This window comes from Podarcis gaigeae, assembly GCF_964106915.1.
Source record: "Podarcis gaigeae genome assembly, chromosome: 16".
NCBI classification, from domain to species: Eukaryota; Metazoa; Chordata; class Lepidosauria; order Squamata; family Lacertidae; genus Podarcis; species Podarcis gaigeae.
Window position 1 is genome coordinate 40,621,828 of NC_139693.1, and position 16,571 is coordinate 40,638,398.

Below are 16,571 nucleotides of genomic sequence, written 5' to 3' on the forward strand. Positions count from 1 at the left end.
ACAATAAGGCGCACCTAGTTTTGGGAGGAAGAAAACAAGAAAAAAATATTCTGAATCTCAGAAGCCAGAACAGCAAGAGGGATCTGGCTTCTGGGATACCATGTGGCTGTTCTGGCTTCTGGGATAACCGTACCAAGCCTCTTCAGGGCAGCGGGATGAAAGCTCCCCCTGCACGAAGAGGCTGCGCACGGCTAAGGCAGAAGCCAGGACAGGCGCGTCCTGAAGGGGCGCTGCGCACTTCTCCCTCTCTGCGCAGCGCCCCTTCAGCAAAGCTGGAGAAGGAACAGAAGGAGACCTTTCTGTTTCTCCTCCAGCTTCCAGGACAGGCGCGTCACTGTGAAGTCTCTTCTGTTCCTCCTCTGGCTTCGCAGGACAGGCGCTGCGCAGAGAGGGAGAGCTGCGCAGCGCCCCTTCAGCGAAGCAGGAAGAGGAACAGAAGGGGCTCCGTTCCTCCTCCCGCTTTGCTGAAGGGGTGCTGCGCAGCTCTCCCTCTCTGCGCAGCGCCATTTGCTCCATAAGATGCATTCACATTTCCCCTTACTTTTTAGGAGGAAAAAAGTGTGTCTTATGGAGCGAAAAATACGGTACATTTTTTTTAATGCCCTAAGTCAAGTCCAGATGTGGATACCTAAATCAAAATACATAATACATTTTTGTTCACCCTGGTGCTAGATGCATTTTTCACAAGACAAAATAGTTTGAAAGCTACGATGGTCATATGGGCCTGCCCTTCTGTATGCCTTGCTTTTACCTGGTGTGTGAGTGGAAAAGCTACTTCTGTTTTGGTGCTCAGGCAGTTGAACTCACGGCTCTGGGTAATCCATCTCTGCTAGGGATAGGGGTTTATTTTGTTCACTATGCATTTGCCGTTCTCATACCAGTGCTTTGATTGGAACATAGGTACTGGGAGTTGTCTGCGTATCAATGAATTTCTTGTTACAGATAGGTAGCCGTGTTGGTCTGCCATAGTCAAAACAAAAGTTAGTTCTTGGTATGAGCTTTCGTGTGCATGCACACTTCTTCAGATACACTGAAGAAGTGTGCATGCACACGAAAGCTCATACCAAGAACTAACTTAGTTGGTCTTTAAGGTGCTACTGGAAGGATTTTTTTTGTTTTGACTATGGCAGACCAACACGGCTACCTATCTGTAACTGGAACTATGGAAGGCACCACATTGAGCCGCATGAAATGGAAGTCCATCAACCTCACCAAAAAACTTGCACAGGTACAGACTGATATCTTCTTTCTTACTAAATGCAAGAACCTGGACATTATACCCAAGGGTCTTAGAATTAAGAACCCTCTACAATCCACATATCCCACTGAATATGCAAGAAAACTATGCAACACTTTCTCTGTGTATCTGAAGAAGTGTGCATGCACACGAAAGCTCATACCAAGAACTAACTTAGTTGGTCTTTAAGGTGCTACTGGAAGGAATTTTTTTTGTTTTGACAATGAATTTCTTACAACTTGTCTAATAGGTTATGACTTGTAAGGTGGTCTGAGGGGCACATTTTTTCCTTAAATCTTTTTACATTTCCAAGCTGCCTATAGCAGCTAGCAAGCACAGCACTGAGTGAGATGCCTTTTTAAATGATCCAGGTAGCAGCTGTACATCGTAATGTGTGACCTGTTGCTAGGGAATTGTATAGAGAAAAGGATGGCTGCCCTGTTATACCTAAGTGGGTAACTACCTTTTCTTATACAATGTCCATGGTAGCTAAGTAAGGCCTGATGACAAGTTCCAGTGCTCTCTCCTGTAAGGGACCATCATGTTAAAGCACTGGATATATATATTTAGTATATGGACTAGATGATGCTCATGGTCTCTTCCAATTCTACAGTTTTATGATATTCTCATTCTCTCTCTCTCTGTCTGTCACTCTCTCTCATCTGGTTTGATCCTTATCTTCCAGGAAAAAATAGCAAAGTGGCTGGAACAAAGAGCACGAAACCTTGAGTTAATTGACAAGGTAACCTAGTAATTCTCCTGTAAAACCCTGCATATTGCCTCTCTCCAAAAATGTCACTAATGTTTCATTTTTCAAAACAGGCCAACTGGCCAGAAAATGGACTTGAAATGGCACAGGTGTTTTTTATCAGCAAAGATCCAGGTGAAATGGGATCTGCATCTTCCTGGCCTGGAGTTTCCTTGGTGAGGATTCTGCTTTCATGAAACCCATGTTTGGGAAAGTGTGAGCCTATACTTGTGCAGATGCACATGTGTTTAGAATTTGAGGGGGGGCAGCATATTCTTAATTTATCCTGTTAAGCAAATTACCCCATTGCATTTATTTTAATTAATGAAAAATTTTGAAAGCACACAATTTTCCAGAATTTAGTAGTTTTCCTTTTTTATGTTTCTGTTAAGTGCAGAAGGATAATTTTGATGCAGGGAAATTTCACTGTTGTGTGTTTCAGGACCACGATGGTGAGGAGGTACGTGGTTTAGCAGAACTAGTCAGTGCTCTGCAGGGCTTGGTGGACCTCCACAAGAAATACAACTGCAGGCTGGCCCTCTGCGACTTTGAAAAGGTACAGTAAATTTGTGGCATTAAACCTCTGTGTAGATGCCTGTGCGTGTGTTTTGGTAAAAAGAAAGAATGAAAGATTACTGTTAAATTTAATTTATTAATGGGATTCTATGCAACTGAGTCATGATTTACATGTAAGATAATTAAAAACACAAAAACAACAAATAGATACCAAACAAGACTAAAATCCTAACGATCCAGCTGGGGAAACCTAACAGAACAAAAATGTCTTCAGCTGTTTCTGGAGAGTGCAGATAGTGGGTTTTATCTCAACAAAAATGCTATTCTGTGGAACATGGGCAGCTGCACTAAAAGCCTGCTCCAAGTTACTGTGGAGTGCCCAGGCTTCTGAGATCTTTGGAACTTCAGGAGAAACTCTCCCATTGGCTGCAGTGATTTACTGAGTGTATAAGGGATAATGAGGTCTCTCAAGTACCAATCCCTTGAATTTGGGTTGGTAGCAGACTGGAAGCCAGTGCAAATTCCCCAAGCAAGGTGTTACATGCTGGCGGTAGTTTGCCCTTGGAAGCAACCTGGCCGTCATGTCCTGCACCAGCTGCAGCCTCCAGAAGAATTATCTCTGAAAAGCCGTTAGAAGAGCCAGTGTGGATAGAATATTGGACTCGATGAAGGAACCGGAATCTGAATCACTGCTTCCCATGAGATGCACTGGCTGGTTTTAAGCCATTCAGCCTCAAAGGTTGTTGTGAGGCTATGATCTGATAGTCACATAGGAAGAGCCTGCCGGGTCAGGCCAATGGCCCCTCTAGACCAGCAGCCTGTTTTCACATTGGCCAACCAGAAGCATGCAGGACCTGAACTAGGTAAAAGGGCTTTCTGCCCTCTTGTGGTTTCTGGCAGCTGGTATTCTAAAGCATCCCTGTCTCTGATTGTGGCGGCAGAGCAGAGCCATAATTGGCTAGGAGCCATTTAGCCCAATCCTCTTTGAAAGCCATCCAAATTGATGTCTCTCCTCCTGTGGGAGCCGATGCATTCCTTGAAAGAGGGGGGGGTGTGAATGTGAGGAATAAATTGGAACAGATGGAGTGGGCTGCTTTGAATGCATAGTTTGGTTTAAGTAGTCATGTATTAACGGACAAACTATAGTTGTTTTTATTAATATTTTATTGAATTTTACTTTAGTTTACATCAATACCTCAAGTATAATCATAACAAAAAACACATTATGGTGAAATAAAAAGGTGGTGAGGAGAAAGGCCAGATTTCATAGCACCGCGTCCCCCTCCCAATTTACTGGTGGGTCAAAATAAAAAAGAAAGACTTGGAATCAAAATACTTGAAGGAGAGCTCCCGCTCCCATTGTCCTGACTGGAGGTTAAGATCTAGGGAGATCTTCCTTGGTGTTCTACTTCAGGAGTAGGGCTGAGCGATATCTGGTTTTCAACATCACAATATATCACCAGCTAAATATCACAGTATCTTATATATCATGATATATATCTGCGATGGCTGAGGGCCTTGCTGGGCCTCCCCGCAGGGGCAGAGGGTCCCGCCATACCTCCCCACAGCGGTGGAGGGTGAACTGTGCTTCCCTTTAGCAGCAGAGAGCCTTGATGAGTCTTCCTGCGATGGTGGAGGGTCTTAAAATGTAAGGAAGTAGTAGATTTAATAAAAATGTTAAATAAATGTCCATGTATTGTATTTAATATATTTTCAACTAATTTATATTCAACTAATTTAAGAGTACCGTATTTTTCGCTCTATAAGACGCACCAGACGACAAGACACACCTAATTTTTGGAGGAGGAAAACAAGAAAAAAAATATTCTGAATCTCAGAAGCCAGAACAGCAAGAGGGATTGCTGTGCAGTGAAAGCAGCAATCCCTCTTGCTGTTCTGACTTCTGGGATAGCTGCGCAGCCTGCATTCGCTCCATAAGACGCACACACATTTCCCCTTACTTTTTAAGAGGGAAAAAGTGAGTCTTATAGAGCAAAAAATACGGTAGTTTAAGTGATTTACTGGTCAAGTTGCATCTGCTTCCCTACTCAGAAGTCTAAGTGGAATCTGTGCTGGAATAAGCTCCACTGAGTTCAACTAAACCAGGGGTGTCCAAACTTTTTTCAAAGAGGGCCAGATTTTTAGGATTGAAGTTGTTGACATTTTTTTAGGATTTTGCCACAAGGTTGTTGCTCTCCGAGGGATAGATAGGCAGGCAAGAGCGGCTGCAAGAGTATTTCAAAGAGGGAGAGGGAGCCGTTGCAAGAGCCTGCTGGCAGCCTGCTGTAAGAGCCCGTGGGTGGGAGAGCGAGCTGCACGCAGGGCGCCTGCACGAGCCGGCCAGCGGCCAGGATAGAGAGCCGCATGCAGGGCGGCTACATGAGCCGGCCAGCGACCAGAAAAGATGGGTGGGTGGTTCTGTTGTAAACAAAATCTGCCCTTTTTCCCTTATGGGGTATTCAAGAGCCCATATAGAGTCCTTACATGGATTCCCTATTGGTAGGAGAAAATAACAGGCCAACCAGAGAATATTGAGAAGAAAGCAGCTCGTAAGCCTGATCTTTATTAAAGCTGTTGCAACAGGGTGCTCCCCTCACACGCAGGAAAGGACCCAGAACAAAGGTGTGCCAGCCCTTCTATAGACATTTTAAATTCCCTCCCTGGAGTCCAAGACCACCCCTCTATACATCATACATACATCACAGAAGGGGTGTGACCCAGGACCCACCCCCCACAAACATCATACCTACACCACAGAAAAGGTGGTCTATAACAGAAATTTGAATGTTGTTTTTCCTGTCTGCCAGGTTATCTGATAATGCCTTATCTGATTGCCTTTCCTGGTAGTCTGCCCATAATAATAATAATAATAATGGGCAGAGGAGAACCATGCATGCAACTTTGAGGTCTTTGGAGGAAAAGGCAGGCTATAGCATGCAAGTGATTATTTGCAGAATATATGCAATTAATTATTTGCAATGTTCTAAGTGGTTAATGATTCACAGACAGGTTGACTTCAAAGCAGCTGGTTGACCACAGCAGGTGAAAGTGACCGGACTTCCTCTGCAAACACACACGCGCGCACACACACAGGCTGGATGCTATTCAAACCACACAGGGGAAATCCAGCATGCTTTTTTCACTGTGCCCAGGTTTATCAAGGGCAGCACTCTTCCTTAACCCAGATTAAACATTAAAACTAGGAGGGAGGGGATCTGGCTGATGTAGCTACAGCACCCTCACGGAACATTTGTTTACTAATAATAATAATAATAATAATAATAATAATTTATTTGTACCCCGCCCATCTGGCTGGGTTTCCCCAGCCACTCTGGGCGGCTTCCAACAAAGATGAAAGATACACTAAAATGTCACATATTAAAAACTTCCCTGAACAGGGCTGCCTTCAGATGTCTTTTGAATGTCAGGTAGATGTTTATCGCTTTGACATCTGATGGGAGGGCATTCCACAGAGCAGGCATCACTACCGAGAAGGCCCTCTGCCTGGTTCCCTGTAACTTGGCCTCTCGCAGTGAGGGAACCGCCAGAAGGCCCTCGGAGCTGGACCTCAGTGTCCGGGCAGAACGATGGGGGAGAAGATGCTCCTTCAGATATACTGGACCGAGGCCGTTTAGGGCGTTAAAGGTCAGCACCAACACTTTGAATTGTGCTTGGAAACGTACTGGGAGCCAATGTAGGTCTTTCAAGACCGGTGTTATATGGTCTCGGCGGCCGCTCCCAGTCACCAGTCTAGCTGCCGCATTCTGGATTAGTTGTAGTTTCCGGGTCACCTTCAAAGGTAGCCTCACGTAGAGCGCATTGCAGTAGTCCAAGCGGGAAATAACCAGAGCATGTACCACTCTGGCGAGACAGTCTGCAGGCAGATAGGGTCTCAGCCTACGTACCAGATGGAGCTGGTAAACAGCTGCCCTGGATACAGATTTGACCTGTGCCTCCATGGACAGTTGTGAGTCCAAAATGACTCCCAGGCTGCGCACCTGGTCCTTCAGGGGCACAGTTACCCCATTCAGGACCAGGGAATCCTCCACACCTGCCCGCCTCCTGTCCCCCAAAAACAGTACTTCTGTCTTGTCAGGATTCAACTTCAATCCATTAGCCGCCATCCATCCTCCAACCGCTTCCAGACACTCACACAGGACCTTCACCGCCTTCACTGGTTCTGATTTAAAAGAGAGGTAGAGCTGGGTATCATCTGCATACTGATGAACACCCAGCCCAAACCTCCTGATGATCTCTCCCAGCGGCTGCATGTAAATGTTGAAAAGCATGGGGGAGGGGACAGAACCCTGAGGCACCCCACAAGTGAGAGCCCAGGGGTCTGAACACTCATCCCCCACCACCACTTTCTGAACACGGCCCAGGAGGAAGGAGCGGAACCACTGTATGACAGTGCCCCCAGCTCCCAGTCCCTCAAGAAGGATGTTATGGTTGATGGTATCAAACGCCGCTGAGAGATCCAGCAGAACTAGGAAACAGCTCTCACCTTTGTCCCTAGCCCGCCGGAGATCATCAACCAGTGCGACCAAGGCAGTTTCAGTCCCATGATGAGGCCTGAATCCCGACTGGAAGGGATCCAAATGGTCCGCTTCTTCCAGGCGTGCCTGGAGTTGTTCGGCAACCGCTCGCTCAATCACCTTGCCCAAGAATGGAAGATTTGAGACTGGGCGATAATTGGCCATCATGGCCGCATCTAAAGATGGTTTTTTAAGAAGCGGTTTAATAACCGCCTCTTTCAGCGGGTCTGGGAAGGCTCCCTCACGGAGGGAAGCATTCACCACCCCACGAAGCCCATCGCCCAGTCCTTCCCGGCTAGCTTTTATAAGCCAGGATGGGCAAGGATCCAGGAGACAGGTGGTTGGCTTCACTCATCCAAGCAGCCTGTCCACACCCTCGGAGGTGACAGGTTGGAACTGATCCCACACAACTTGACTAGACAGGACTCTAGCACTCTCCCGCCCCGGCCCTGCTCCCACGGTGGAGTCTACTTCTTCCTGAATCTGAGCGATTTTATCTGCAAAAGAATTTGCAAAATCATTGCAGGAGAACATGTGGCCTGTACTGGGCCCCAATGTTGCCGGTGGTTCCGCTAAATTGTGAACCACCTGAAAAAGTCTCCTGCTGCTGTTTTCTGCAGATGCAATAGAGGCGGTGAAGAAAGTCTTCTTTGCCGTCGCTATCGCCACTTGGTAGGCTCGACATTGAGCTCTAACCTGTGTCCGGTCAGATTCGGAATGAGTTATCCGCCACCAGGGCTCTAGCCGTCTCAACAATTGTTTCATTGCCCTCAGATCCGTGGAAAACCACGGGGCTCTCCGGGCTCCATGCAATCGGAGAGGGCGCTTCGGAACCAAACAGTCAATAGCCCTGGTTAACTCCACATTCCAGTGGGCCACCAGGGAATCGGCTGAAAGGCCATCAACATGGGATAAAGCATCCCCTACCACTCTCTGGAAACCATTTGGATCCATTAAGTGGCGGGGGCGGACCATCCAAATCGGTCCCACCTCCCTGCAGAGGGGATGGGTCGCAGAGAAGTCCAGTTGCACCAGGAAGTGATCTGACCATGGCACTTCTTTCGTTTCGCTTTTACTTAGTGTCAGATCACCAACATCCATAGAGGTAAACACCAGGTCTAAGGCATGTCCGCGGCTATGGGTTGGGCCAGACTTATTCAGGGACAGCCCCATGGAGGCCATGCTTTCCACGAAGTCCCGAGCGGCCCCTTGTAAGGTCGTGTCGGCATGGATGTTAAAATCCCCTAGGACAACCAAACTAGGTGTCTCCAGGAGAACATCCGCCACGACCTGAAGCAGCTCGGACAGGGAATCCTTGGTGCAGCGGGGAGGTTGGTATATCAAAAGGAATCCTGTACTGCCCCTATTGCCGAACTTCCAGAACATGCACTCGGAAAACTGGGTCTTCCCAATAGGACGCCTGGTGCAAACTAATGTCTTCCTAAAAATCACTGCAACCCCCCCCTCCACGCCCACATGACCTGGGTTGCTGTGCGTAAGAAAAACCTGGTGGACAAGCAGCGGCAAGGACAGGCCCATCTGCTTCATCCAACCAAGTCTCTGTTACACATGCCAGGTCAAGTCCTCCATCCATGATCAAGTCATGGATGGAAGCTGTTAAGTCTCCACCTTTTCTTCACTGGTATATTGCCTTGTTGAAACACGTATCACAATGTTATTTCAATACCAGTATTCAACTACCGTACTTTTCCCTCTATAACACGCAGATTTTTTCTCCTAAAAAGTAAGGGGAAATGTCTGTGCGTGTTATTGAGCGAATGTGTGGTCCCTGGAGCTGACTCTCCCAAGTACAGGGCAAAAATTAGGCAAAAATTATATTGCGCCATCACGGAGGAGAGGAGGCTGCTGCTTTCCTGCATTCTGCCTCAGGGTCTTACTGCCCACCCTCTTCTGTTTCGTTACTGTGTTTGCTCAAAGGGAACAAAGAGCAGGCAAATCCCCTCCCCTCCAGGCAAGCAGAGGGGAAAGCAGAGCGTCCTTCCTCTAATTCTTCTCCTGCTCCGGTGCTGCTGCTGTTGCTGCGTCTAGGGACTCGCAGGCAGCTGAAAACATGCAGGAGAGGGGGGGGCTGGCTTGAGTGGGGGGGCTTTTGCCTTCCTTTCCCCCCCCTTTAAACCCCTCTCCTGCATTCTTAGCCAGCTGCTTCTCCGCACACCCCTCTCGTGCTCCTTGTCCCTTCTATGTTTTTCCTTCCCTCCCCACCTAAAGCGTGGTTACAAAGCACGGATCCACATGGATCCTCAGGATCTTTGCATTGGGTCACCCCAAATTCACCATCAGATCACATAGCAATGATCTGATGCAAAAACAGGGCTGCAATGGTGCAAAAACGTGGTTACAAAGCACGGATCCACATGGATCCTCAGGATCTTTGCACTGGGTCACCCCAGATTCACCATCAGAGCACATAGCATGTCCATGGCTACAGCCTGCCCCCCCAAAATCACGCACCCACTGTTGCCTGGGGCTGCAATGGTGCAAAAACGTGGTTACAAAGCACGGATCCACAGGGATTCTCAGGATTTTTGCATTGGGTCACCCCAAATTCACCATCAGATCACATGTCTGTGGCCACAGCATGAAGCACAAAAATGATACATCCACTGTTTCATTCAGATTTTTCCCCCTTGTTTTCCTCCTCTAAAAACTATGTGCGTGTTATGGTCAGGTGCATGTTATCGAGCGAAAAATACAGTATATGGCAATTTATTGCACAGCCCTCCTCAGGAGCTGTCTGTTGCACAGTGACTCAGAGTAGCTCCCTGGTTGTTGTTGTTTATTAGATTCATATGCCTCGCTTTTTCACAAGATCACAGGGCAGTTCACAAGATAAAAATACATGGCAAAAGCATAAATAGTTAAAACAAAAACAACAAAATAATAACCCCCCCTTTTGCACAGACGTATTTAAAAGGCTGTAGTATGTTAATCAGCCAAAGGTGTGATTGAGGAGGAACATTTTTGCCTAAAGTTGTAGGCACCAGATGAACCTCCACAAGTAGGGGGCCACTGCAGAAATGGCCCACTCTTGTGTTTGTCACCCTCCAGATCTCACATGGAGGAGGCACATGAAGAAAGACCTCAGATGATGAATGGGGAGAGGCAGTCCTTGAGCCATATTGCTGGTTGTAGAATACCCTCCCCTTTGAGGTATCGCTTGGGCAGACTCTCTTGTTCCTGCATTTGATTGTTTAGACATTAAAGATGGCTATTAGCTGGTGTTAAAAGAGAAGATAGTATGTATGTCAGGTGCTACTTGTGAATTTCCCAGGGTGTTTGACTTGTCATTGTTGGAAGCAATGTACTGACCTAGATGAGCCTTTGGTCTGATACCAGCAAGACCAGTTTGTTTTTAAAATCAAAACCAAATGGATCTGTTGGTGGATGGAGTTGGTGGCTTTTGTGTGATAATGAATCCTCTGAGCAGTTGTTCCTAAACTTCATCCCCCCCCCATATGAACTACAGTGGTACCTCTGGTTATGTCCGCTTCATGTTACTGTTGTAAACAAAAATTGCCCTTTTCCCTTCTTAGTTTACAACTTTACGTTCTTTCAGGTTGTGTCCCATGGTGACCCTGAAGTACCGGAAAGGGTTACTTCTGGGTTTCGCCGCATGCACAGATGCACAAAATGACGTCATGCGTAGAAGCAGCAAATTGCGACCCACGTGTGCGCAGACGCGCCGCTGCGGGTTGCGCTATTTTCATGTTGCCAACGGGCCTCCGGAATGGATTCTGTTCACAACCAGAGGTACCACTGTACTTAAAAATTGTTGGTCTCTTGATAGACCACTTAGGGCTGGATTCAGCTTCCCTGTTCTGCTAGAAGCAGCCAATTTTTAGTGCTTTTTATTCTGTTTTATCGTATTACAATTTTCATTCCATAAAATTAAAATTATAGCTCAATAAAAAGCAATATAATTAATTAAAAACAATAAAAATGCAATTAAAAATCAATATGAATATTTAGTGTGGACACACTGTGGACCATTTGAATGAAGCTCACGGACCACATTTTGGTAACCCTGCTTTAGAGCAGAAGGTGGGTTATTGTATCACAATCAATTATACGTTCCACTCATCTTGCTACATAGCTAGTTCTTCTATTGTTTTATTTTGTTTGTTTCATAGGAAAATGCAAATAGGACTGTGTTTCGTATGCTTGATAAAGTACTTGCAGCAGAACTCATTCCAGCTACCTTAGAGAAGTATATTGAACCATACATGCACCATCATAATCTGGAGAAAGATGAAATACTATTGCAGTACATAAAGGTATGCTCTTTTTTCTATTCAAGATCAATACAAAATCTTTTCTGAGTATTAAATAACTAAAGACTTTATTTCCCTCTACAGGGCGCCAGGTGCTTCTTTTCTTAGGTAGAAAAGTATGAATTTACAAAGAACTAGGCTAATTTGCATAATATTCAGCATTTAAATACTTCATTTTTTCCCTCACCAGTCTGATGTATTCTAAATTTTCTGTTTGGGACAATGCTGTTTGGATTCAAGGAAGAGTAGCTTCTTGGTATGGGCAAGCACTCCAAGACTTCTCTTTAGAGTGCTCTCCCGTGATTTATTCCACTTGTGTAGCTCTGGGAGTTCTATGGGTGTAGGTTGCTGGGTTGAGACAGTGTGATAATGTGTGTCAGACCTGGAAAAGGATTTGTTGTCTACTCTGGAGTTCACCTGGGCAAGTCTTGCCGAAATACCTGCTTGACTGTGAAGCTTAAAGCAAATGGAGAAAAATATAAAGAGATTAAATGAGATTGCCACAGTGAAGAATCCTCATGGCTTGGTGTGCAGGAGGCAACAGAGTAGTGGCAGAAAGAGGAGGAAGTCCCCTATTTGGAAGCCTCCTGTTGTCAACAAAAATCTGCCCTTTTTTCCCTTATGCGGTATCCAAGAGCCCATATAGAGTCCTTACGTAGGTTTCCTATTGGTAGGAGAAAATAACAGAGGCCAACCAGAGAATATTGAGAAGCAAAGCAGCTAGTAAGCCTGATCTTTATTGATCTGTTTCAACAGGGTCCTCTCTCACCACACGCAGGAGGGGGGAGGAACCCAGAACAAAAGTGTGCCTGCCCTTATATAGACATTTTAAATTCCCTCCCTGGAGTCCAAGACCACCCCTCCATACAGCATACATACATCACAGAAAGGGCGGTCTACAGCAGAAATCTGAGTGATTTGTTTACCTCCTGTCTGCCAGGTTACCTGTTTAATGGTCACTTGATTGGATTGCCTGGGGAGCCTGGCCAGTCTTTTGTAATGATAAATACTTAGTTTCTGAGCCAGGTCACAGGCTCACACCCTATTCATATCTTAAATGTGCCCTTAAGACAAGATTTGTGAGGAAAGGAACAATGGGGAGGTTTTCCACTTTGACCTTGCAGAGAAATAGTTGAGATCCATTTGTTCAGGACTTTTTTTCTGTGGGGTTTTCAGACATGTGGTTTATATATTTATGTACGTGTTTGCTTAATCATAGAATCATAGAGTTGGAAGAGACCACAAAGGCCATCAAGTCCAACCCCCTGCCAAGCAGGAAACACCATCAGAGCACTCCTGACATATGGTTGTCAAGCCTCTGCTTAAAGACCTCCAAAGAAGGAGACTCCACCACACTCCTTGGCAGCAAATTCCACTGTTGAACAGCTCTTACTGTCAGGAAGTTCTTCCTAATGTTTAGGTGGAATCTTCTTTCTTGTAGTTTGGATCCATTGCTCCGTGTCTGCTTCTCTGGAGCAGCAGAAAACAACCTTTCTCCCTCCCCTATGTGACATCCTTTTATATATTTGAACATGACTATCATATCACCCCTTAACCTCCTCTTCTCCAGGCTAAACATGCCCAGCTCCCTTAGCCGTTCCTCATAAGGCATCGTTTCCAGGCCTTTGACCATTTTGGTTGCTTGGTACGTTTATGAACATTTATTACATATCTAAGACTTTGAAATTCTTATCACACTACACACCCAATGAAAGACTGTCTATACAGCCTAACTGTATTGGCTTGTAGCTGTAAATAATTTCCTGTGCAGTCTAGAGTTAGGTGATTTTTCAATTTAGTGTCTGAAACTAGTATGACATTCAGATCCTGATATCAATTTCAGACTTTTTGAGCTGGCAATAAATCACAGCTCCCCAGCCACCACTATTGTAAACAAAAAATTGCCCTTTTCCCTTATGCGGTATCCAAGAGCCCATATAGAGTCCTTACATAGGTTCCCTATTGGTAGGAGAAAATAACAGAGGCCAACCAGAGAATATTGAGAAGCAAAGCAGCTAGTAAGCTTGATCTTTATTGATCTGTTGCAACAGGGTGCTCCCCTCACATGCAGGAAAGGAGGAGGACCCAGAAAAATGGTGTGCCAGGCCTTATAAAGACTTTTGAAATTGCCATCCTGTAGATCAAGACCACCCCCAGAAACATCATACATACATCATAGAAAAGGTGGTCTAAACAGAAATTTAAATGTGTTTTTCTCTTGTTCTTGTTTATCTCCTGTCTGGCAGGTTACTTGATTGGATTTCCTGGGTAGCTTGGCTAGTCTTTTGTAGTGATAAATACTTAGTTCCTGAGCCAGGTCACAGGCTCACACCCTATTCAAACACAGACAGGATTTGTGAAGGAAAAGACAATGGGGAGGCTTTTGCATTTTGACCTTGCAGAGAAAAGATTTGGTCAGTTTAGGAATCAAAATGGTTCTAGGTTGGCCTTCCTGTGCTGATCTATGTATGTGCTTGGTTGGTACACTTATGAACATTACCATATATCTAAGACCATAAAATTCCTATTACACCACCAGCACAACACATTTCACTCTTGCCTGCTTGTCTGCCTGCCTGCGGAGCCGTGTATTGCCAGCACAAACTGCTTGCTCTCTTATCTGCCTGGCTGGCTGCATGTTTGTCTCCATGTGAGCAAATGGGGTGGGTGGCTGGTCTCTTTCCTCTGGAGTGATCCACAGGGAAGAAAGAGATCAGCTATCTCACTTGCTTGTGAGAAGGCAAACAGGCAGCCAGGCAGGCAACCAGAGCTGCCTAAGCAGTTGGTCTTGCACAGCTGGGAGCCTTCCTGCCTCCCGCTGAGCTGTTTAAGGAAGGCCCAGCAACCCTACCCCCTTGGCTTCCATGAGCTGGAGAGGTATGGCAAGGGGGCTTGCTCATCTGAAGGGCTGGGCAATTTATCTGGCTGCTTCTTCCTCCCCTAAGGTGGGGAGGAAGAAGCAGCCAGATACATTTCAGACATTGTGATATATCAGTATACCGTGGTATTTAGCTGCTGATGTATCATGATGCTGAAAACCATCCATTGCCCGGCCCTAGTACAGTCTTCAACAAATACACAGCCCTATGTTTAGTACTTGGTTTCTTTTTAAATTTGTTTTGTAGTAATTGCATTGTTTAAATCCTTGTATTGTAAACTGTGGTGGCATTTTATTTACAGTGGAAAGTGTTGGTTCTAGGAAAAATAGGTATAAAGGAGATCCAAGTTTGGGGCAAGTACTCTTTGGTGAGAGAACCCCAGCAGAGAGTCAAAATCACAAAATATGCAGCAAAGTAAAATGTGGAAATTTAGGCTCTTAGACCTTTAAAATATGCCCTTCCAAGTTCTTTCTGGAGTTTCCCTCTTCCTCACCTTGGTCTTCTTCCCTCCCCTTTTTGAAAATGGGGACAAGACTTGCCCGCCTCCAGTCTGCAGGGACCTCCCCTGTTCTCCAAGAATTCTCAAAGATTATAGACAGAGGCTCTGTGAGTACATCAGCAAGCTTCTTTAGCATCCTTGGGTGCAGCCCATCAGGCCCTGGAGATCTGAATTCATTTAAAGTAGCCAGGTGTTCCCTTACTACTTCTTTTCTTATCTTGGGCTGCAGCTCCCTCCTTGCATTGTTTATTCTGTTACCACCAGGTTGGGCACTGCTTTCCTTTGGGGTAAAGACAGAGGCAAAGTCTGTGTTAAGCATTTCCACTTTCTGTCACCCAGTAGTATTTCTCTGTCTTCTCTCAAGAGGCTTACTACTTGCATGTTCTTCCTCTTGCTTGGAAATAGCCAAAGAAACCTTTCATTATTATTTTTAATCTCTCTTTCAAGCCTGATTTCATTCTGAGGTTTTGCCCACCTGACATTCTCCCTGCAACAGTTGACAACTGATTTCTCCTTTCTTCCATTTTTATAAATGCCCATTCTTACATACTCAGCTCATCTGTAAGTTCCTTATGCAGACAGACTGGTTTCTTTAGGTGCCTCCCACTTTTCTTTCTTTTTGGAATTGTCTGCCTTTGTGCTTTCAATATTTCACCTTTAAGAAGCTTCCATTCACCTTGGAATCCCTTCGTTTTGAAAATTTCTAACCATGGGACTTCAACCAGTAGTTCCTTAAGCATTTTGAAATTATCCTTCCTAAAGTCCAGAGTGCATGTGTGGCTATACTCAGCTTTCCCTTGCCTTTGTATCATGAAACCCAAGAGGACATGATCACTTCCTCCCAAGATTCCCTGTACTTCTGCGTTGTCAATCAGTTCTTCCCTGTGGTGAGGAACAGGTCCAGGAGAGATGACCCTCTTGTTGCTACTTCCATGAAATGAAATTGTCATTGAGGCAATTGAAAAATTTATTGGACCTTACAGTTCCAAGAGATATTGGGGTAGTTTATGTCTCCCATGACTACTATAGCTCTCCTTTTTGAATGTTTGTTAATCTGCTGTAGGAAGGCATCATTCAAGTCCTCAGTCTGGCTTGGAGGTCTGTAGCAGCACCCACAGCAAGGCCACTTGCTGTTTCCCTATTCTACAGTTTTTACCCATATACTCTCAATCTTCCATGTTCCAAGTCCTGGGTCTCTTCACAAGTGTACGCTTTCTCCTTCTCCCTTCCTGCTTGATCTATTTCTTTTGAGCAGGTTGTACCCCTCAATTTCTTCCTGTCTTCTTACCAGATTGCAGTAACACCTTTTCCGAGGTAAGTGTGTGTAGGACTCTAGTCTAAAAACTGCATATGAATTATACTAATGAATAGCATCTATTTTTAAAAAGGTTGATTTTTAATACTTTTGCCACAACATTTTCAAAACTTTCTTAAAATACTCTTTAGGACTTCCTGGAGCGGTATTGTAAACAGTCGACCTCTGTCTTTGACACTACGTGGGAAGCAAAGGCCATCGCTGTCTTGAGCTGCATGTCCAACATAGATGTGAGTAGTGCCAATGTTCCAATGTGTGCCAATGTTCCAATGATCCCTCTTTTCATATTGAAATGCATGCGGGATGAGAAACGCCTCTGGTTTGGAAAGAAGAGGCCAGTGGCACATAAGTCATAGAAATTTTCTTTTATAGTTGATCTTTGAAGGCGTGCTAGCAGTAACATACAGTGCTGTGGTTCCTTGGAATCCAGGAGTGGAACAGCTGATTCAACAGTACCTGGACATGGACCATGACAAGTAAGAGAACAAACACATATGTACCTCTTAGCCTTTAAACACAAGGGGTAGCAAACATGATGCCCTCTGCAACT

At 45.3% G+C, this 16,571-nt stretch overlaps 1 protein-coding gene across 3 annotated transcripts in view; it reads left to right on the forward strand.

Moving 5' to 3' along the window:
- Nucleotides 1–16,571, forward strand: part of KNTC1 (kinetochore associated 1) — a 95,768-nt gene that overhangs the window by 22,303 nt on the left and 56,894 nt on the right. For all 3 annotated transcript variants that reach the window (XM_083717845.1, XM_083717844.1, XM_083717846.1), the window contains 6 exons: nt 1,923–1,979; nt 2,060–2,161; nt 2,428–2,541; nt 11,188–11,331; nt 16,153–16,251; nt 16,394–16,497. In XM_083717845.1, the coding sequence (XP_083573971.1) occupies nt 1,923–1,979; nt 2,060–2,161; nt 2,428–2,541; nt 11,188–11,331; nt 16,153–16,251; nt 16,394–16,497 (620 nt within the window). The remainder of the gene's footprint in view (nt 1–1,922; nt 1,980–2,059; nt 2,162–2,427; nt 2,542–11,187; nt 11,332–16,152; nt 16,252–16,393; nt 16,498–16,571) is intronic.